The sequence below is a fragment of the Nerophis ophidion genome, linkage group LG03, assembly GCF_033978795.1.
Source record: "Nerophis ophidion isolate RoL-2023_Sa linkage group LG03, RoL_Noph_v1.0, whole genome shotgun sequence".
Taxonomy (NCBI): Eukaryota; Metazoa; Chordata; class Actinopteri; order Syngnathiformes; family Syngnathidae; genus Nerophis; species Nerophis ophidion.
In genome coordinates this window covers 54249359-54273224 of record NC_084613.1, presented here as the reverse complement: position 1 = coordinate 54273224, position 23866 = coordinate 54249359, and the positions used below count along the sequence as shown (strand labels likewise).

Below are 23866 nucleotides of genomic sequence, written 5' to 3'. Positions count from 1 at the left end.
ACGTTGTGCGATTCAGAATCGATTCTCATTTTTAAAAAAATCGATTTTTTTTTTTTTTATCAATCCAACAAAACAATACACAGCAATACCATAACAATGCAATCCAATTCCAAAACCAAACCTGACCCAGCGAGACTCAGAACTGCAATAAACAGAGCAATTGAGAGAAGACACAAACACGACACAGAACAAACCAAAAGTAGTGAAACAAAAATTAATATTATCAACAACAATATCAATGTTATAATTTCAGCATACCCTCCATCCATTTTCTACCGCTTAAATCCCTTATTGAAATTATCATTAGACATTTATTTTAAAAAAAGAAGAAAAAAGAACAATAGTGTCACAGTGGCTTACACTTGCATCGCATCTCATAAGCTTGACAACACACTGTGTCCAATGTTTTCACAAAGATAAAATAATTCATATTTTTGGTTCTTGTTTAATAGTTAAAACAAATTCACATTATTGCAATCAGTTGATAAAACATTGTCCTTTACAATTATAAAAGCTTTTTACAAAAATCTACTACTCTGCTTGCATGTCAGCAGACTGGGGTATATCCTGCTGAAATCATATGTATTGAATGAATAGAGAATCCTTTTAAATCAGGAGAAAATATTTTTTGAATCGAGAATAGTGTTGAATTGACAAAAAAAAAAAAAAAAAATTGATATTGAATCGAATCGTGACCCCAAGAATCGATATTGAATCGAATCGTGGGACACCCAAAGATTCGCAGCCCTATTGGTGAGTGTATTTTTTTCTGGCGCTTTAGCGTTGGCCGGGTCTAAAAGTAAACTACATCTCCCAGAATTGTGTGCTTGGAACGTCGTAAGCAGGAAGTGAAGTGTTCGTAGTATCTATCTATCTATCCATCCATCCATTTTCTACTGCTTGTCGCTCTTAGTTGATAAAAGGAATTGTTTTTTTGAACATTTCTTAAAAATGTTGTCAAAACTTGTCCATAAATATTCGCGTTAAGTTGCCAACAAACACACAAACTCTGGCAAAAACATAACCTCTTTGGCAAAGGTAAGAAAGTATGTGTTCTGCAAAGCGTGCCACTTTTGTCAAAGCCAGCCACAGGGAAATATGAGTAAACTGAAAAGAAAGTTGATACATCTTTAATTTATCCATCCATTTTCGACCAGTTGTCTATCTCGATGTCATGGGGGAGCTGGGGCCTATCCAGCAGTGGCAACCTCATAAACTATTACCCAGAAAATATAAATTATAGTTTGTGATGTATGTGCATTATTAAACGTTTGTTAGTTAACTTTTCTGACTTTCAACATTTTGAAATTGACATGAAAAATGTCCACTGCAGAACACAATGCTTCTCGGAAAGTAAAAGTCAAAAGAAACTTAAATGACCATTATTGTTTTACACAATATATAATATTGTATATATAATTTAAAAGACATCAACTGTATGTATGTTCACGCACAATTCTTTGCACTTAAAAATACATGCTTGTAGTAAATATGATTAGTCTTTATTTATCCTAAACATTTTTGTCTTTTTATTTTACACAGAGTGAAATCTTTTATTTGGACATATTCCATATTATCGTAGCGTGGCCTTAATTCTGTGATAATATTGTAACATGGGGTTTTGAAAACACTTACATCCCTATATGTAATGATATTAAAATTAGATATCACTGTTATTAAATTACAATGGAGGTCCCATCATCCTTTGATGTGGAGCCAATGAAATTCAAATTCCCATTCTGCAAAGAATAAGATTGAAATAGAACATTTCTTTATGTATTTTTACTCATTTGAACATTTTAAAACAGGATATGTTAAACATTGGACCTTAGAACGTATGTTTAAATAAGCTGCACTAATATATGAAGCAATCCCTCTCTTAGGCTTGGTCTACAAAATAGGCACCCTTAACATATTTAAATGGCAACTACAGACCTTGCGCAATCTCCAGCTGTCTTTTGGCATCTCCCAGTGCAGAGAAGAGGTCCAGTTTGATCCTGGTCTCTGCACTGAGACTGTTCTCCAAGTGCTGGGTCTTGTCCTGCATGGCTGACAGCGCTGACATCAGCACTTCTGTGTCCTTTTCATTCTCCTTGTATTTTTGAAGCTCCTAAAAAGAGGGAAGATATTCAGTCAGGGTGAGAATGACAACCTTTTTTGCACAGTGACAATGATGTTCACCATTGCCAAAATGTGCACAATTAATATTCCATGTATTTAGTCTAAGGTTAGGTAAAAGCTGGTGTACTCACGTTGTAGTTAAAAAACCCAAATCAAAATAGGTTAATAATGTATTTTGACAGTATAAATAATTTATATTGGGCAGGACTTTGACGCAAATACAATTTTTGTGGCTTTTAATAATGAATCCAATAATAAAAAATAATTAATTTTGTACTATTTATCATGTTCTGTACACCCCGTACTGACCATCAGTCAATCAAATATAGCCAAAACACCACTCACATTCAAACCTTTAAACAATTTACAGGAGGGGTGTCCAAACTACGGCCTGACAGAGATTGACTCGCGGCGACCCCAAAAGGGAAAAGCGGTAGAAAATGGACACATTGATTGAAATGGAGTGATAATGCTGCCCTCTTACAAACAAGGATAAAATCGATGGTCAATGACCATGAGTTTCATATAAAAGTCCCTTGAGCACAGTATCAATTCATAGCACCCAATTCAAACAACTTTCCCCACTCCATCCATCTATTTTCTACTGCTTGTCCCTGTCGAGGTCGCGGGGGAGGCTGGAGCCTATCCCAGCTACATTCGAGTAGAAGGCGAGGTACACCCTGAAGCAGTCACCATCTCATGGTGTAATCTAATTTACAAACACATACATACATATATATACACACATGTATATACATACACACACATATATATATATATATATATACACATATATATATATATATATATATATATATATATATATATATGTGTATACATATACACACACACATATATATATATATATATATATATATATATATATACACACACACATATATATATATATATATACACATATACATACATATGTACACACACACACATACACACACATATATACATATATATATATACACACACACATATACCCATATATATATATACATACACACACATATATATACATATATCTAGCTATATACACACTTATATACATAATATACATATGTACATATATACTTACACACACACACCTACATATATATATATATATATATATACACATACATGTATATATATATATAAACATACATATATACACACACATATCACACGCACGCATGCACACACACACTTATTTTTATTTATTATTAAATTAAACCTTATTAGGTTTCTGCCATATAACTGTTAGCAATGCTTATGTTGCTTTCCTATGCACATTTAATTTCTCCTTGAGATGCATGTAACAGTAATCTAAAATAATGTTTCTTCAACAAATTATACAATTTTGAATGTTGTTGGTTTTTTTAAAAAATAAAACTTAGTTCAAAGATATCAGTATAAGTAGTTTTTGAACAAATTTAAAAATACCGCCTGATAATTATGGTCACACTAACAGTGATTGGAAATGTTCATATCGTGACATCCCTGTAATGGACAATTGTAATGTAATTGTTTCGTCAAATAAATTGATAAAAACACCCCGAAATGACTTTTTTTCTTACATTTTCAACTGTTTAAAACATTGCATAATTAACGTTAATTGGTACAAACAACATGGGCACAGCCACTTTGGAAGGGCGTGTCAAAGGTAAACCAACGAGAACAGCAGATATTTTCCGGGATACACAAGTTGCATCTGGGTCTGTAAGGACATCGGGTGTGAATTTAGGTCAGGCAGCTCTCAAATCAAAAGGAACAAATCAAAAAAAGAACACACAAACAACTACAGGCTGTCAGGAAAAAATGGAGCAAGCTCCACAACTTCTTTAGGTAGGTTAATTTCATAGTTTAAATGGAGTGCTAAATTAGTCGATCGTTTGCCCTCGAAACTCAGCAGTTCGAGACCTGTCAATGTTGTTTATGTGCTGTATCGTGAATGTTTATTTTGTTTCGTGGTTGTCCACAACTATGTGTTACACGTGGATTTGTTTACTTTTTTGTAAACGTTGAACATAAGTCACTGATGTAAACAATAATGGAATGAAAATTGCATGGCGTTTTATATATTAATTTATACACAACTTTAGTAAAGTTTACAAGTTAGGTTATGCACTATATGATGGTCTATTTCCATTTATTCACATTTGATTATTTGTATTTTACATAAATACATACAAACATACATACTTTATTGAAATTTGATTTTTTGTATATTACATAAATGCATAAAAACATACATACATGTCCAAAAATATGAGCCCTCCTTTAGGGCAGCACTTGCCTTGAACTTACAAAGTTATAATTTGTACACCTGTAATTTTTTTTGTGATAGAGTGATGGAGCACACACTTATTTGTCACCAAAAAAATTCATGAAGATTGGTTCTTTTATGAATTTATTATGGGTCTACTAAAAATGTGACCAAATCTTCTGGGTCAAAAGTATACATACAGCAACATACATTATCAATTTTGGTGATGTAGCAAATTTACAATCAAATAAAATTAGCTTCATAGCATGGCCTCTTAACTTCATGTGAGTGATTATGATTGATGATGCCTGTTAATTTCTCTAAGCTCATTTAAATAGGACTCATGTGATGCAGTCATTTGACTCGGTTACAAACGCGACAATGGGAAAGTCAAATGAACTCAGCACAGATCTGAAAAATCGATTAATTGACTTGAACAAGTCAGGAAAGTCACTTGGAGCCATTTCAAAGCAGCTTAAGGTCCCAAGAGCAACTGTGAAGACAATTGTTTGTAAGTATAAAGTGCATGGCACAGTTTTGTGACCGCCACGATCAGGAAGAAAACAGATGCTATCATCACCTACTGCTGAGAGGCTACCATCCAAGAAGGAAGCCCCTGCTCCAGAAGAGACACCTTAAGGTTTGTCTAAAGTAGGGCTGGGCGATATGGCCTTTTTTTAATATCTCGATATTTTGAGGCCATATCGCGATATACGATATATATCTCGATATTTGGCCTTGGTCTTGAATGAACATTTGATGCATATAATCACCGCAGTATGAGGATTCTATGTGTCTACATTAAAACAATCTTGTTCATACTGCATTAATATATGCTACTTTTAAACTTTCATGCAGAGAAGGAAATCACAATTAAGTCAATTGACCAAAACTGTATTTATTAAACAGTTATTAAGCGGTGGCACAAACATTCATGTCATTTCCAAAACAGAAAGTGCAAGATTGTCAGAGACATTTTAAGTGTCAAATAAAAATGAGTTGCATAATGGGAATTCAAATAGTATTCGTCCTTTGCTATGTGGTAGGTTACTACGGACGTTATGAAATTCTCTTCATTCTCTAGCAGGTGACTTTTCAAATGATGCTACATATTAGCAGTGATGCTACTTTTTATAGTAACGCATGCTTGACTTATTACGGTTGTCTGTTTGACATATTCCCACCTGAAGCCAAACCACGGCCAGACGATGAACCCCCTGCTTTCTTTCTTGGGAATTAATTCTTCCTTCATTAGCACCTTCTTTCTCTCGAATTACCACTCGCACGGCTCTGCTGGCATCACAGCTAATGCTACCCACGCTGCTACCTCTCTGCTTCGCAAGGGTGGATACGTATGTGACGTATGACGTGACAGTATGTGACATGTGTAAGAAGGTGTGCCTGCTTGTCTGTGAGAAGGAAAGATAGGAGAGAGTGGGAAAAGCCTGTAGTGTAATGCCCGCAGCTAAAAGCAACTCCGTGAGAACATATACTCGAATATCACAATACAGTCATTTTCTATCTCGCACAGAGACAAACCTGCGATATATCGTGTATATCGATATATCCCCCAGCCCTAGTCTAAAGTTTGCTGCTGATCACATGGACAATGATAAGACATTCTGGAGGAAAGTTCTGTGGTCAGATGAAACAAAAATTGAGCTGTTAGGCCACAATACCCAGTAATATGTTTGGAGGAGAAATCCATGTGAGAAAACCAACAAAATTAGCTGAACTGCACAAATGTTGTCAAAAGTGGTGGTCAAAATTCCGCCAGCAGCTTGCGGATGGCTACCAAAAGCATCTTACTGCAGTGAAACTTGCCAAGGGGACATGTGACCAAATATTAATATTGCTGTATGTATACTTTTGACCCAGCAGATTTGGTCCCGTAATAAATTCATAAAAGAACCCAACTTAATGAATGTGTACACACACACACACACACACACACACACACACACACACACACACACACACACACACACAGACACAGACACAGACACACACACACACACACACAGATTGTTACTACACGTGCAGTCAGCTTTTGGCCCAATGCAGCGCCCAGGTCAAAAAGTTTGGACACCCCTGATTTAGAGTCCACTTTACGGTTAACCCAACATGCATGATTTAGACTATGTAACACACAGAAACAAAATTGTAACAAAATCAATAAAAAAACATCTTTATTACCTGAGCCTTTGAGTCAAGATCCCTGATCTGGTCCTCCTTAAGCTTGTTGTCCAGGGTTAGTTTCTTACACTCTGTTTCTAATTCTGTGATCCGCCTTCGCAGCGTGTCTGTGCACTCCCCTCTGAAAAGCAGGACATAAACAACTTAACAATGAACAGATAGCTAAATAACAGCAGTTGTGGAGAAACCCAGTGTGGCATCCTTTCAGATGCGCAGTATACCTGGAAGCAGCAGCTAATGCTACTGCCCTGGCTGCTGTAGCCTCCTCAAGCTTTTTGCGCTTCTTTTCGTCTGCGAGCTGTTTCTCAGCAGTCGTACGAGCTTCCTGCTCAGCTTTAAGCCTCTTCTCTAGTTGTCCCACAGCTTGCTTGTCCTTTTGCTTTGCCTGCACAGCATTGTGGAGCCTGTAGGTGCATACACACAATGTGTTAAAAGTTTTTTTAATGACAGTAGAAAATGGATGGATGGACTTCGAAAAGGTTTCGAAGATTGCAGTGAGGTTTTTATGCGCTTTCCCTGGTGTTTATTTATACACTTTCTGGTCACGATCCTAAACCCAAAGCTTCACAAGTGTGACCTTGTTTGAGCCACTCACTTATTCTGAAGAAGCTCATTTTCCTGGCGAAGTTGACCTAGCTCAGTACGTATTGAGCGCTCAGCACTGCCCAGTGTTCCAATCTGGCTGCGCAGGTCCTGTTCCACCTGCCGGCTCGCCTGCAGGTCCGCCTTCAGCTTCTTAACGTCCTGCTCCAATCTGTTCCAGACACGAGCAGTAAGAGTGGAAGGACATCTTAACCAAAATCTTAACATATGCATAGGCCACAGCAGCATGGGAACCCCCTCAGTTGATCATTTTAAAGAATGCACACATTAAAATGGAATGAGTAGCAATTGAATGATAAAATTAATCAGCAATTTAAGTACTTATGGAAATACATTTTTCTCCATAACTGAATGTGAACATGCTAAATGTATATAGGCCAAGAACTTGGACAGTGTACTAGGATAGATATGTCAAAGAGAGGTGGCTGCACATGAATTAAGAAAATCTTGCTAAGCAGTACAAAAGTCCTTAAAATGTCAGAAATATATTGTGTAAATAATAAAAGGTTATAAGATTATACAACTTTTAAAGAATTAAACATTTTGTGAAAAGATATGTTCTATGTGTGACACAAAAAATTATATTGACACTAAAAAATGTACATTCAAAGTCATTTCTGAAATTAATTTTGTGTGCTCTTATCAATACAACTAGTTTGTCATTGGATTACATCATACCAACATTCAACGAACACCTAAGTTAACCATTTTATTTAAAAGGTGAACTACGATATTTAGTCTCTTCTGACTTAGAAATATTTTTACAATGTTGGATACACGGGTTGAACAATGTCAAAGCGTCCAATACATGGGTTTCCATTAGGGAAGGATTACAGCTGTCATTTTGTGTGTCATAAATTTGTTTATTTGCCAGCAGCAGTTTTCTAAATATTTTTAGCACTTTTGCTTCGACAATGACGACAACTTTGGGAAATTTGAAAGAGGACGTGAAAGTTTCCTACAGACATAGATGGGGTTTGCAAAGCCAGGTATTTTCAGTATTTGAAGGGATAATGGGGATAAAGATCCGTATAAGATGGGTTGGGAAAAGACGAATGGGCGACTGATTTGGAATCTGGATATAAGTTACCCGGACAAAGTCAACTATTTGGTGAACAATGTAAGTGCCTCTACACTGGATGAGCTCAAGGGCTAGAAGTCGCTGGAAGAGTACATTTACTTTGTGTGTAAATGGGTACAGGAAATTAATCTGGCTTGCTCGTGTTTGTCGCTCACAGAGATCAACTCATCCATATTTGGACACTGTACGTGTATGGCCGTATTTCTGAAATATGTTCACATGTTGCCGCATTGTTATTTGCAATTGAAGTGAGTGTGAAGATGCGCGACAGCACAATAGTTACAAAAGAAAAATCTTACTGGCTACTTCCATAAGCATAACAGCCTTTATCATCGACAAGGAAAACAACATAATTCAAAGCATTACCTGTTACAAAATGATCAGAGCAAACTTTATTGTGTCATTTTGCTGGATCGGGAGTAAATCCAGATCGATTGATTCGAGCCAGCGACAGGTTGCGCCTTTCTGTCGACATTCGCTAGGTTTATTTTCCCTGCTCTACAATGACCTTCGGAATATCGTAGTACTTTGTGGTTCCTTGTCCTGAATTCGCGCGATTTTTACAACCCCACACAATGCATGTGACCCATTTCGTACAAAAATAACAATAGAGGCATGCTTCGTTACAAGTGTTTGCATAAACTCTTCGCTTAGTTTTGACACAAAAGACGGCGGACGTCCTCGGATGACGTCATCGGAAACCTATAATAAAGTAAAAGCATGCCTCAGTTCCCGAGATTTTGCACTCTGGCTACATCATGATGTCAGAGCGAAGATGTACTGTACCCTTTTAGACATTAACTCTCAGCCATATGGGGAGGAAACACAAATGAAGTGTAATGTAGCGGATTTTCTCTAATGAATCAAAGTGCTTTACATTAAGAAACCCACTATTTACATGTAAGCTACATTTACACCAGTGTGGGTGGCACTGGGAGAAAGGTGAGTGAAGTGTCTTGCCACAAGACACAACAGCAGTGACTAAGACAGTGAAAGCTGGATTCAAATCTGGAACCCTCAAAATTCTGGTCGGCCGTTCTACCATATGTCACACTGCCCCACAAAAAGGTAAGATAAGGTATTATTTTCATTTAATTGTGGCATGCGCATAATACTAACATGTAACATGCCGTGACATGAATGCTGCTAAAAGCAGCTTTTTCAATGCAGTCTAAATCGATAGGAGGGCGTGCCGGTGTACCTAATTCGGTGACCGGGTGAATCTATATAATGTTCATAGGGTTAATTTTTTACCTTTTCTGGGAAAAAATAACAGTGATAAGTTGAAAATACACATTTTAACAGTCTATAATTTTTTTTACATATACTTTTGGAGAGGGTGATTTGTGGTTCCATTTGCAATTTACAGCTGTGTGGCGGGCTTTTAAAGACTTCAAATGCATATAAGATTTATTGAAAAAAATAAAAATAAATGTCCTTACTTCCCAGAAATTCACTCACCACTCTTGGAGGAAGGTAACCCCTGTGATAATGGAAATAAAACTATAGTTTGTTTGGAAAAAGTTTTGCTCTAATTATGGACAATATGGATGACATCTATCTGTACAGAACATGTAGTAGACGATAATTTGTGCTTATTGTCAGTATGTAACTGTCAATTGTGAATGAGTATGCTTCTTATGTAAAATCTAATTTTATTTTAGATGCCACAATTAAGATCAGCGGATGCAACAGCATAGATTAGGCATGTATCAAATATTTGAATAATCAGGCGCTTACCTAACAAGTGCTTCTGGCTTGCTAAGCTGGTTGTTGGGGATACAGTTGTCTGTGGGATCCCTGTTGGAGCCACCTGAAGTCCCTTTCCCGACCGCTAACTTGTGCTTCTTCTCGTTCTTTCCTGTGGAGGAGGAGGAAGGCGCAGAGGAGGGCACACTGCCATTTGTAGCACTGTGGCCACGCGGCGAGGAGTTGAGCGCAGTGGCATTGTTGTTTTTGTAATTTTTGGAGGAGGAGGAGGAAGAGGACGAGCAAGAGGAATTGTTGTCCTCTTTAAGCAACAGGTTTTCTGTGCTGCCCAGTTCTGTGGTTAGTCTTTTGCTGTTAATATGGTTCTCCATATACTCCATCTCCTGGAGTTTAGAGTCCACTGATGATGGCAGGATGCTGTTGCTGTTGTGCTGCTTTTTAGTGTCCCCACTACCCTTCGCCTCTTTCCCTTTTTCTTTATACTCTAACTCCGGCAGTGACGCCGAGGTCTTTTTATTGGCAGGGGCGCCATTCTGCAACACTGGAGGTGTGTCCACTTCAGGTAATCCTTTAGCTGCTGCTGTAAGAACAAGTGGATTAATGAGATGCATATCATATGAAATAGTTAAGTCAAATGTTACTCTTTGCAGTTTAACTACTATAATTACAACACAAAATATATGACTGAAATGAAGACCTTCAACATGAAATGGTTCAAACATGATTCTAAGTGCTGTATAGTTGTACCTCAGCTTACGAGTGCTCTGGCTCACACATTTTTTTAAAAACAATATGATTCTCAGCTAATTGCAGCGCTTTAAAGTTGAGAGCCTCCCCACCGCTGTTTGGCATAGCGAATGTCAGACTAAAGTCTAAAATATCCGACCAAAATATTCAGTGTATCACTCTCTAGCATTTCCCTGTAGCTAGCAAGATATAACTTTGTTTTTACAACCAGTGATGTGAAAAAAGTGAGTGTTAAGAATGGTGCTGAGAAAAATGTAGATGATATTCAATTAATTAAAGAAAAAAATAAACAAAAAACATGACCGAAGTGTGTGTGTATAGCTAATTTGGCATAGCAGTTCGAACAAAGCGCTGCTAATCTGCACCATATTGAAGCAGAATGAGTTGGTACAGTCACCCAAGAATGTTACAATAATTTGTAAATGACGGACATTTATACATAAAAATATGGCGAAGCTGATAATTGTGTGTTTGACAGAAGCAGCTCGCAGGAGATATAGTAAAAGTCCACTATCCAAGGTAAATGTTGCATATTTTCTACAGGGACGGCGTGGCGCAGTTGGGAGAGTGGCCGTGCCAGCAACCTGAGGGTTCCTGGTTCGATCCCCATATTCGACCAACCTAGTCACGTCCGTTGTGTCCTTGAGCAAGACACTTCCCCCTTGCTCCTGATGGGTGGTGGTTAGGGCCTTATATTGGTTTACAAGCTACATAAACAGCAAAATAAACTTGTAAGACAAAGTTCCAGAGAGAAATTTAAAGTTGGACCAAAATAAAATTATATTCAATATCTATGGTAATATGACATACTCTACACTAGTGCATCGCCACAAATTACAGTATTTTTGAAAACAAGTTGATTTAGGTATTTTAATTTCGAAATTAGAACACACTTAATGTACATGTTTACTATAAACAGATATTTCAAGAATACATTTCTTAAACATTTTCTGTGATGATTGTCAAAAACTTCAACATTGTAATCAAAACATTAACAATAAAAACTTCCATCATTTAATTGCTCTGTGTCCTAATTGAACTCTTGAAATTTAATACATTTTGCACAATATTTACATTTTTTGAGATGTGTAAGTACATGCTGTTCAATCTTACCTTCTTCTGCTTCTCGCTCCTGCCTTTGGAGCATCTGCTGCTCTGGAGGCAGAGCCTGCTGCAGGAGCTGCATGTAAAACTCATTCTCTTTCTGCACCTCCTTCTGTTTCCGGAGGCGCATCTTATAGCTTACATAGCTCTTAAAGCCAAAGCCCAGTGTGACCACTGGATAGCCAATGCTAAAAAAAACAAAAATAATAAGAGTTAGTCCACAAAAAACAGTATTTTAATTTAAAAAAAAAAATGAATACAATACTCAAATTAAAAACTCCAAATGAAAAGGAGAAGGTTTTTATAGACAAAAAACATGAGACATCGCTTGCGGTCAGAACTTTACAAACACTCATCATGGGTGCCTGCCATGAACTGGAAAAGTGCTGGAACACCAGTGTCCACAGTCAACCCCGTTTAAATCACCATGGGCTGAGAGGACACAAGCCACAAAATATTATACGTATTTTTGGCATACATTAAGTGGGAAATTAAGTCTTAATCATGTCTTACTATTACAGTCCAGTATTTGTCGTATTTTCCATTACTGTATTATGTTGAGGCGATCGATAAAGATCATTAGGCAGGACTTTTGTTTCTGGGTTAAAAGGTAACCACTGAACACCGCTAACAACAAAGCGGCTAATCTTGGCACTATATTCAGTTCAGTTCATTTATTTGTATTCATCGTAAAAAACAAACAAAGGAATAAAATAAAAATAAATCACTAATTAATGCTGGAGTAAAATATGAATGAAAATACATGTGTCGAATACAATTGACTTTCAAAGTTGGTGACGACAAAGCCATATTTCCATTTTACAAGATTTAAACCAACAATGAAAAAAATAACTCTACTCAGTAATATCCTTTCATTATGATTTTTTCTAAATACAGAAAGAGATGTACATTGTTATATTCCACTGTCAACTTTGTTCCATAAACCAACACGTTTGATTGAAATACTTATTTCCATTATTACTGTTATAAATGTAGATTCATTAAATATCTAAGTTCCTTTCAGATTATAATTACTTTCTATTTTTATAAATCTGTTTTGAATGTCGTTTGGTAGAATTGAGAAATCATGTTCAAGCATGTGCTTTGTACATGATTTTTAGGACATTATACTCTGCCAGCTCATGAAATGTTAACACATTTAACTGTTTGAATATTGCTTTGTGGGTTCCCTGTATGCTTTTGAAGAAATTATTTTTACAGCTATTTTCTGCAAAAGGAAGATTGTATTTAAGTATGTTTTACAGGCACTACCCCACACTTCAATACAGTATGTTAGAAATGGAACAATCAGCGAGTTATACAAAATATACAATGCTTTTTGATTTAGCAATCCCTTCAGTTTCTTCAAAATAGCAGTAGATTTAGATATTTTAGCCTTTGTAACATTTATATGTTATGTATATTGACAAATGTTCATCAGTCATAACACCCGAAAACTTGATCTCGTGTTCTTTGACAACTGTAGCGCGCTAAAACATTTTTGAGCTTCTATAATGGCCTTGACAAAACACAAACTATGCTTAAGAAATGGTCCCTTACCAAAAGAAATCAACCAGTTTTGCCAAGAAATATCCACCAGAATTATGCATAAAGCTTGTGGCACCCAAAGGTAAAAAAATGTGATGCTACGTTTAGGTATTTAGTTATAAAAAAACAGTTATAATATAGTATATTTTAAACATGTTGTTGTCTTGCACAAACAATTAAAAGTTATATTTAAAGTGGGGGAATGATAATTGTATGAGTTTGTAACTTACCGTATTTTTCGGACCATAAGTCGCAGTTTTTTTTCATAGTTTGGCCGGAGGTGCGACTTATACACAGGAGCGACTTACGTGTAAAATTAACACATTACCGTAAAATAGCAAATAGTATTATTTAGCTCATTCACGTAAGAGACTAGACGTATAAGATTTCATCGGATTTAGCAGTTAGGAGTGACAGATTGTTTGGTAAACGTATAGCATGTTCTATATGTTGTAGTTATTTGAATGACTCTTACCATAATATGTTACGTTAACATACCAGGCACCTTCTCAGTTGGTTATTTATGCGTCATAACGTACACTTATTCAGCCTGTTGTTCATTATTCTTTATTTATTTTAAATTACCTTTCAAATGTCTATTCTTGGTGTTGGGTTTTATTAAATAAATTTCCCCCAAAAATGCGACTTATACTAGTGTGACTTATATATGTTTTTTTCCTTCTGTATTATGCATTTTCGGCAGGTGTGATTTATACTCTGGAGCGACTTATAGTCCGAAAAATATGGTACAAAGACAGCAGTCTGAACAGAGCATTTTGTGGCAGATTTATTTCAAAAAACAAAAATGGACGTTTTTAAAATCCTAGTTTTTCCTGAGTTACTGGCTCTCTATGTTAAAATAAATAAGCCTACCATACAAATGTACTGTTTATGTCTTCATATTGAGATGTACTAACAAAATTAGAAAGTGACGATGCACTAATTTTAATAGGTAACATTCATAAAACATCTCTGTTCAATGTTGTGTGGATGTTTACATTCGGAAAAGATCCAACAGTGGCTCACCAGTGTGCAGCAAAGGGACGACACAAGTCTACATGGAAGTTCTTCAGGTCTTTGAATCTGATGGCTGCTTCTATGTACACGAAAAGTATCCATAGTGACACTGTGGGTAGACAAACTCCTCTCTCTGAAGAAGAAGGAGTAAGGATTGTCAATCGAAGGTGAAAAATAAGTGAAAAGAGAAAAATAAGGTTCACTTGACATTGTGTATCAGTTTTAAGAATTTGTATATACTGCACAAAGATGAGTAAGAGACTTAATTTAGTCTTCAACAAGAGTAATGTGAGAATAACTAAACTTGATTGGGTCACATGATTCCCTTCATCACTTTCACACAGACGCACAAGGAAAGCCACCAAGGACCATGTCCCTCCCCTGACAAGTACTATAGATTTTTCATTATAAACCTGACATCTGGTCAACAGGTGGCATGCTTGATCACTATGAGTTATATATACTTGTGTCATTCATAGTATGTGCTAGGGTTGTCAAATATATCAATAATTCAATACTAACACACAATAATACATTTATTACTTCTTTAGTATAGTCAGTACCGAATACTGTGCACTTTTTCTTCGGTGAGCCGCTCAATTCCCGGCATGTGAGCACTAAGTCATTACTGAAGAACGCATGCTGACTTTAAAAAAAAATAAACCGGTGTTTTTCATGTCTTTACTTATTCATGGACATTTTGCCCTTGCTCATCAACAAAGTATAATGGAAGTGTGGCAGTGTAGCATTAACGGTAGGTATAGCGCAACTCTGCTTCACAACACATCTTTTGCGCGCCTGGTTTGTCAAGGATGTAGCAGAAATGATCGGTGATCCACTTTACTGACTTTGTCGCTATATATAACGAATAGAAGTGCATGCAAAAGTGAAAGAGAACCACGTTTTGCATCATGTATTTTGCAGTAATCAAATACAAGTGGTCACAAAAATACTTTCCGCACCACGAGTGAGAGAAAGAGCAGAGATCTGACCCCACAAGCCCAGGGAATGTCCATTACTGCCGTTTACAGTAAAGTTACAAAAGCGTGCAACCCAACTTTTAACATTTCTGTAAGTGCTTAAAAAAAACGGTTTGGAGACATTCCTATTTTGTTTGGCAACACTTTGAACATCACCGGTTTACTTATTTCACTAGGAAGACAAAGTGTGGCATGGGGGCCAATTTTTGAACATTGCTCTTTTAAATGGGCCTGTGACACATTGTAGGAATAAACATTTAAAAAAAAATCAAAACATCAAAACAGCAAAAATAGAATAGAGCAAAATGGCATAACGTAATGAGAAAAGGATGATATTAAAAAAAACTAAGATATGTCTTTAAAAACCTGTTTGCCTATTTCATTACAAATTACATTAGAATGTCACAACACATACCGAAAGAATATTAAAAACAATATTGTTTGTTTTATGTATTTAAAGACGCCATGTCACTGCTGTTCGTTTTATCAATTAAAATAGTGGATTATTGTTGTCATATTTGACGATGTCTATAAGGACACTATTGTTTGTTTTGATATACTGGTAAACTGCTGTTCTTTTTTATAGTTTCGTATTGGCAGATGATACTGTGATATAAATTATGAGTAAAAAGATGTTTAAGAAAAGAAGCAAATTGATCTTAAATACTTGAACATTTTTGAGTTTTCAATAAAATAGTGAGTTTATTGAGTAGTAAGTATCAAGAATTGTTTAAATTCATGGGTACTATGTCAGTATAGGGATTTCGCCATTGACACAATCCTAGTATGTTTTTTATTTTTACATAAAGAAAGGAATGTCTTGTTACCTGTGTGGACATACTGCACCCACACATAAGTACTGGCAGCAAAGAATAGCCATTGTACGGGAATGAAGAGGAGGCAAATGAAGTCCGAAGTAAGCGCCACAAACACAAAGAATACTGAAAAGGCCTGTTGAGAAGAAGAGGGCAGTTACAATCCAGTTCTATAGGCACCCTGGAAAAATCACATCTAGCCTTTTAATTTCCAGGATGATTGTCACTTAATTTTGATATTGCATAGTTTCTATGCTAGCTAATAGCTATGAGTCACTGGAAAACACTGCAGTAACCAGGCACCACAGGCTGTTTATAAGCCAGGTAAAGAGTGCACTGGTTTGTTGATATAACCATTTTTGCATACAATATGATGCAAACCTGTCTGAAACTTACTCTAGTGTCTACACAAACAAGCCTTACAAAAATGTTTATTATACAAGAACTCACCAGCCCCTGGTATCTGAAGGAGTCGTACACACTCCGGAGGAATAGCCAGAATGGCCAGAGGTACTCAAACCTGAACTCCAACACAAAGTCAGCCAGTAGCACCAACGCCCACACCACCAGAAATTTCAGGTAGAGGAAAGTGCTGCAGAGATGAGGAAACATTTTTTGTAATTAAAATACATACTATAAAACAATAATTTTAATACTGGCAATGTTACATTTAAAGGCCTACTAAAATTAGATTTTCTTATTCAAACGGGGATAGCGGGTCATTCTATGTGTCACACTTGATCATTTCGCGATATTGCCATATTTTTGCTGAAAGGATTTACTAGAGAACATTGACGATAAAGTTTGCAACTTTTGGTCGCTAATAAAAAAGCCTTGCCTGTAACGGAAGTAGCAGACGATGTGCACTTGACGTCACAGGTTGTGGAGCTCCTCACATCCTCACATTGTTTACAATCATGGCCACCAGCAGCGAGAGCGATTTGGACCGAGAAAGCGACGATTTCCCCATAATTTGAGCGAGGATGAAAGATTCGTGGATGAGGATAGTGAGAGTGAAGGACTAGAAAAAAAAAAAAAAAGACAGGGCAGTGGGAGCGATTCAGATGTTATTAGACACACTTACTAGGATATTTCTGGGAAATCCCTTATCTGTTTATTGTGTTACTAATGTTTTAGTGAGATTATATAGTCGTTTGTGAAAGTTGGAGGGGTGTGGCCACGGGTGTGGTGACCGCCAGTGTCTCTGAGGGAAGCCATGTTTCTCGACGAGGCGAGGCAAAGGCAGCCGGTCGGGCCGGGCTGAGCTTTTTTTCCCCCTCCTCCACGGTGGAAGCATCCCACATTCGGGGGCGGCCGGTTGGAGGAGGCAAGAGAATACGCAGCTAGCTACCTCTTTGACAGGTGCACGAGGAACAACGCAAGCTCCGCTCATGTCTACGGTAACAGCCGAATTATTACTACAATTTTCTCACCGAAACCTGCCGGTTGACATGTGGTAGAGAACCATGTTCGCTTGACCGTTCTGTTCCAAAGTAAAGCTTCACCTTCGGGAATGTAACCAAGGAAACACCGGCTGTGTTTGTGTTGCTAAAGGCAGCCGCAATACACCGCTTCCCACCTACATCATTCTTATTTGACGTCTACATTATTAATTGAACAAATTGCAAAAGATTTTGCAACACAGATGTCCAGAATACTGTGTAATTATGTGATTAAAGCAGACGACTTATATAGCTGGGATCAGGCTGGAAAAAAATGTCCGCTACAATCCGTGACATCACGCGCATACGTCATCATACGCGCCATCATACCGCCACGTTTTCAACGGGATACTTTGTACGAAATTTTAAATTGCAATTTAGTAAATTAAAAAAGCCGTATTGGCATGTGTTGCAATGTTAAGATTTCATCTTTGATATGTAAACTATCAGACTGCGTGGTCGGTAGTAGTGGGTTTCAGTAGGCCTTTAACACCCAAAGTTTAGAACATATAACAGGGGTTAAGTAAATAAATGTATCTGAGCTTATTGCTGCTGTTTGATTACAAACCTATTTGTTGCTTGTGGTCTACAGCAGCTTATAAAATGTAACAAAGTCTACATAAACATGCGATAACATCTTGAATAGAGTCCAGAAGAGATTTTGTTCTGCAATCTATAGCTTCTACATTGTTTCTTGAACATGTAATCATAGTGGGCTGTTGAGCTTGAGAGCATTTCAGAAGGATTTCAGTGACTTGAGCAGGTTCACATTGCAGCACAACCCTATGGTCCCGACCAAAAATAAAAATGATTCTTGGTGGTCACTTTTGTGCAATCTGGTAGCTTTCTTTTAAGCTCATGCATAAAGTTGTCCCATACCCAAATCTTGAAGTCTTACAGGGGAGGGGGGTCTGAAGCCTATACCAGCTGCACTCTGGTGGAAGGCGGAAAAACCCAGGACAAGTATCCACCTCATCGCAAGGCCAACCCAGAAAGACCATATAAAAGTTATATAGGAATGTGACAGTGTTTCTGACAACTTTTGTAACCCTGTAATACAACACTTAAAAAAAAATAGCATGGTATGTTCACATACTTCTGTTCTCACATTTAACTAGTTTTTGGCTCATTTTCCCTTCGCTTTTTGTCGGGTGTTGCATCATTCCGGACAGTTGCATTTTGTGACAGCATATCCCTGTGTTTTGGAGTGTTTATGCAGTTGGTGGAGATTCTTCAATCACTCAGGTCTCTCTGTCCCGGTTTGGTCCTGGCGATCATCACATTTAACCAAACGAACTGTACTTGCAAAAGTGTTGTGAAAACACCCCGAGTCAGAAAATGGGAAACCCAGCAGTTGTTTGATTTATACAATTATGAGTGCACTTTGTCAGTATTTCAAGGACTGTGATATGATTCCACGTAGGGCTGGGCGATATATCCATACACGCGATAAATCGCTGGTTTGTCTCTGTGCGATATAGAAAATGACTATATCGTGATATTCGAGTATACGTTCTCACGCAGTTGCTTTTAGCTGCGGGCATTACACTATAGGCTCATCCCACTCTTTCTTGTGTCTCCTTCTCACAGAGTGTAAGTGCACTTTCTTACATACGTCACATATTGTGACGTCATACGTCACATATGTATACGCCCCCGTGGAGCAGAGAGGTTGCAGCATGGGTAACTTTTGTCTTTTAGTAAAGGTTAAACCGTTTTTATCTTTTAACCTTTTTGAACAAGTCGTGCATGCTTTTATATCAAGTCGCCTGGACTACAGCAATGCACTTTATGCTGGCATTAGCCAAAAAGCTCTCTACTGGTTGCAGTTAGTCCAGAACGCGGCAGCACGACTTTTAACAGGGGCCAGGAAACGCCAGCATATAACCTCAATTCTTCAGAGTTTGCACTGGCTCCCTGTTCATTTTAGAATTGATTTTAAAACACTGGTTTGTTTTTAAATCTTTACATGGACTGGCACCTCAGTATATCTCGGACCTCATCCAAATTTACACTCCTGCGCGGGCTCTGATGTCCGAGAGCCAGTTCCAGCTCGTGGTGCCCAAGACCAGACTTAAAACCAGGGGAGACAGGGCCTTCTCTGTGGTCGGCCCTAAGCTCTGGAATACTCTGCCCCTCCATGTTCAAACTGCTTCCACAGTGGAGTGTTTTAAGTCTTGTCTTAAGACCCACTTTTATTCTTTGGCTTTTAACACTACGTGAGTTGTGTTGTCCTCTGTGTTTTTTATACACTTTCATTTCTATTTTACTGTTTTAATTGATTTTACCCTTTAAAATTGTTTTAATCATATTTATTTTTATATTAGTTTTTTGTTTTTATTCAGTCATTGGTGGAGCATAATATTGGTTTTAACATGGCTGTGCAGCACTTTGGAAACGTTGTTTAAATGTGCTATACAAATAAAGTGGATTGTATTGGATTGGATTTAGCTGTGATGCTAGCAAAGCCGTGCAAGTGGTAATACGAGAGAGAGAAGGTGCAAATAGAGGAAGATTTAATTCCCACGAAAAACAGCAGGGGGTCCATCGTCTGGCGGTGGTTTGGCTTCAAGTAGGAATATGTTGAATAGACAACTTTAATTTGACAAGTGTGGGGCACAAGCGTTGTTATCAAAAGTAACATTACTGCTAATATGTAGCATCATTTGAAAAGTCACCTGCTAATAACAGTTTAATAAATACAGTTTTGGTCAATTGACTTAGTTGTGATTTCCTTCTCTGCATTAAAGTTTAAAATGAGCATATATTAATGCAGTATGAACAAGAATGTTTTAATGTAGACACAGAATCATCATACTGCTGTGATTATATGACTCAAGTGTTCATTCAAGGCTAAGGCAAAATATTGATATATATATGGTGTATCGCAATATATATAGTTGCGGGACTCCCGCTACTGTGTTGGATGCACTTTGGACTGGACTCTCACGGTTGTGTTGGATTCATTATGGATTAAAATTTCACAGTATCATGTTAGACCCGCTTGACATCCATTGCTTTCGGACCCCTGGAATCCTCTCCAAGGTTTCTCATAGTCATCATTGTCACTGTCACAGACGTCCCACTGGGGTGAGTTATCCTTGCCCTTATGTGGGCTCTACCGAGGATGTCGTTGTGGTTTGTGCAGCCCTTTGAGACACTAGTGATTTAGGGCTATATAAATAAACATTGATTGATTGGCTTCACGGTGGTAGAGGGGTTAGTGTGTCTGCCTCACAATACGAAGGTCCTGCAGTCCTGGGTTCAATCCCGGGCTCGGGATCTTTGTGTGTGGGGTTCGCATGTTCTCCCCGTGAATGCGTGGGTTCCCTCCAGGTACTCCAGCTTCCTCCCACTTCCAAACACATGCACCTGGGGATAGGTTGATTGGCAACACTAAATTGGCCCTAGTGCAGTGGTTCAAAACCTGGGTTTGATCGAACCCTAGGGGTTCGGTGAGTCGGCTTCTGGGGTTCGGTGGAGCCTCCGCTGCGGAGGTCAAGCCACACCTGACCCGTCTTGTCCATAATAACTTCTCCCTTACGGCATATTATGGATACGGCAACAGCAGAAGTCAGGTGTGTAATTTGTTATGAGTAGATGCACTGTGTTGGTTTTGTTCTTTGAAAAAGGTGATGTTCATGCACGGTTCATATTGTGTACCAGTAAAAAAAAATCATAACTTTGTCTTGAATTTGAAAAAAATCAATCAATCAATGTTTATTTATATAGCCCTAAATCACAAATGTCTCAGAGGACTTGTACAAACCACTACGACTACGACATCCACGGAAGAACCCACATAAGGGCAAGGAAAACTCACACCCAGTGGGCAAGGAGAATTCACACCCAGTGGGACGCCAATGACAATGATGACAATAAGAAACCTTGGAGAGGACCTCAAATGTGGGCAACCCCCCCCCCCCCTCTAGGGGACTGAAAGCAATGGATTTCGAGCGGGTCTAACATGATACTGTGAAAGTTCAATCCATAGTGGCTCCAACACAGCCGCGAGAATTCAGTTCAAAGCGGATCCAAGACAGCAGCGAGAGTCCCGTCCACAGGAAACCATCCCAAGCGGAGTCGGATCAGAGATAGAGATGTCCCCAACCGAAAAAATTATTTTTCCCTAAAGAAGGGTTCGTTGAATGCGCATATGAAACTAGTGGTGTTCAGTACCTCCAACAAGGTTAAGAACCACTGCCCTAGTGTGTGATTGTGAGTGTGAATGTTGCCTGTCTATCTGTGTTGGCCCTGCGATGAGGTGGCGACTTGTCCAGGGTGTACTCCGCCTTCCGCCCGACTGTAGCTGAAATAGGCGCCAGCGCCCCTCAAAAGGGAATAAGCGGTAGAAAATGGATGGATGGATGATTGATGATTGATTGATATGCCCTAGAAATATTGAGATATTTAAAAAACGCCATATCGCCCAGCCCTAATTCCACGTGTATAAGTACGCTATTGCCCTGAAGCGTTAGGCTGATGGTTGGACCAGTCAGGTGTGGCTGGAGAGAGCAACCAATCAATCACCAGCTTAGTTCAACTCAACAGTCCACCATGAATACGGCATACCAAAGTACTTTTTAAATCACAGCTATGCTAACTGAATGTGGATTAACAAGATTTTAGTTGGTTGACATTAGGTTTATAACTCGCTTGTGACCATCCATGAAATGTTATTGCAAAACGGACGATTGGCAAAATGACAACGGGCCTTGGTTGACATTGTCGCTGCTCATTAAATAAATACCCCTTCCCCCCAAAACCACTACATTTCCGAGTAATATTGTATGGTTAATTTGTGGTATTGTCCAAAACTGCTATTGTGTGGCCTAAATTGAGCTAGCTGCTAGCATACAAGGAAAACCCACTTGTGTAGCTACCAATAATAGCAGCTAGTTAGCCGTGTCAACAAGCTAGGTAGCGCTAGCAGTGTGGTTGTATGAATATGAACATTTAAACGGGTCCATATTTAGTAGCTATGACGTGATTGGCGTTGTTAAAGAGCGCCCTCGTTCGCTGTCGCAAGGACCCAAACCGACGTCCACCTCTATATACGTTACCTGCCGTATATCCCCTCGGTGATTCGGTTCCGTTTTACCGGCCGTCGGAGTTTGCTGCAGTCCGCATTGCGCCGCTTCATCCTCCTCCTCTTGGCTTTGGCCTTCGGCTAACCACTGTAATCTTATCCAGTTTTCTGGTGTATGCGGCCAACTACAATAAATGAAGTGCTGTGCAATGTGCCGCTGTAATTATTTCCCCGACTGAAAACAAAGAAATAATAAATAAAGGACTCTATTCGGGAACCTCCTCTTTTGCTCTTAGCGCAGGCTCACTGAGCGCCAGCCGCGCTGTATTTGACGTGTGTGCTGTTGCCAGACGTTTGGAATATCCAATCAATCTATTCGCCGAGGCCTTTCTCGTTGACGGATACCGAGACGAGCCATTTGTGTGACGAGGCGACCGCTCGATCACTTCCCTTCGACCATGACTCGGGATCAGTTGCGTGTGAAATGCCTCACGGGAAAGCCAATCACAGTGTTTGTGGACAAATCGGGCATTGCACATTGACCAATCAGCTGCTTTAGGGGCGGGGTTTGTTTCGCTATTCTCCCTGTGGTGTATTATAATGAGAAAATATGTCAGTATTTACGTTCATTTATTGGTCTATCAATCAATCAAGCAATGTTTGTTTATATAGCCCTAAATCACAAGTGTCTCAAAGGGCTGCACAAACCACAACGACATCCTCGGTAGAGCCCACATAAGGGCAAGGAAAAACTCACCCCGGTGATACGTCAACAATGATGACTATGAGAAACCTTGGAGAGGACCGCATATGTGACAATGTCAACCAAGGCCCGTTGTCATTTTGCCAATCGTCCATTTACCATGAATTGATTAACGTGGACCCCGACTTAAACAAGTTGAAAAACTTATTCGGGTGTTACCATTTAGTGGTCAATTGTACGGAATATGTACTGAACTGTGCAATCTACTAATAAAAGTATCAATCAATCAATCGTCCGTTTTGCAATAACATTTCATAGATGGTCACTAGCGAGTTGTAAACCTAATGTCAACCGACTAAAATTTTGTCAACCCACATTCAGTTAGCAGAGCTGTGATTTAAAAAGTACTTTGGTATGCCATATTCATGGTGGACTGTTGAGTTGAACTAAGCTGGTGATTGATTGGTTGTTCTCTCCAGCCACACCTGACTGGTCCAACCAACAGCCAAACGC

General features: G+C 38.5%; 1 protein-coding gene across 2 annotated transcripts in view; it reads right to left on the bottom strand.

Annotated features, from left to right (window-relative positions):
- The window catches only part of maco1b (macoilin 1b), a 29158-nt gene extending 6021 nt beyond the window's left edge, over positions 1-23137 (bottom strand). Inside the window, exons 1-10 of one of the 2 annotated variants that reach the window (XM_061895637.1) lie at positions 22685-23137; positions 16630-16771; positions 16192-16315; positions 14394-14517; positions 11829-12007; positions 9999-10548; positions 7170-7328; positions 6796-6978; positions 6575-6695; positions 1936-2110 (exon numbers count right to left, since the gene is read on the bottom strand). In XM_061895637.1, coding sequence (XP_061751621.1) covers positions 1936-2110; positions 6575-6695; positions 6796-6978; positions 7170-7328; positions 9999-10548; positions 11829-12007; positions 14394-14517; positions 16192-16315; positions 16630-16771; positions 22685-22764 — 1837 coding nt within the window. In that variant the 5' untranslated portion in view covers positions 22765-23137. The remainder of the gene's footprint in view (positions 1-1935; positions 2111-6574; positions 6696-6795; positions 6979-7169; positions 7329-9998; positions 10549-11828; positions 12008-14393; positions 14518-16191; positions 16316-16629; positions 16772-22684) is intronic. The other variant, XM_061895638.1, reaches the window with a different exon arrangement.
- Between the last annotated feature and the right edge of the window lie 729 nt (positions 23138-23866).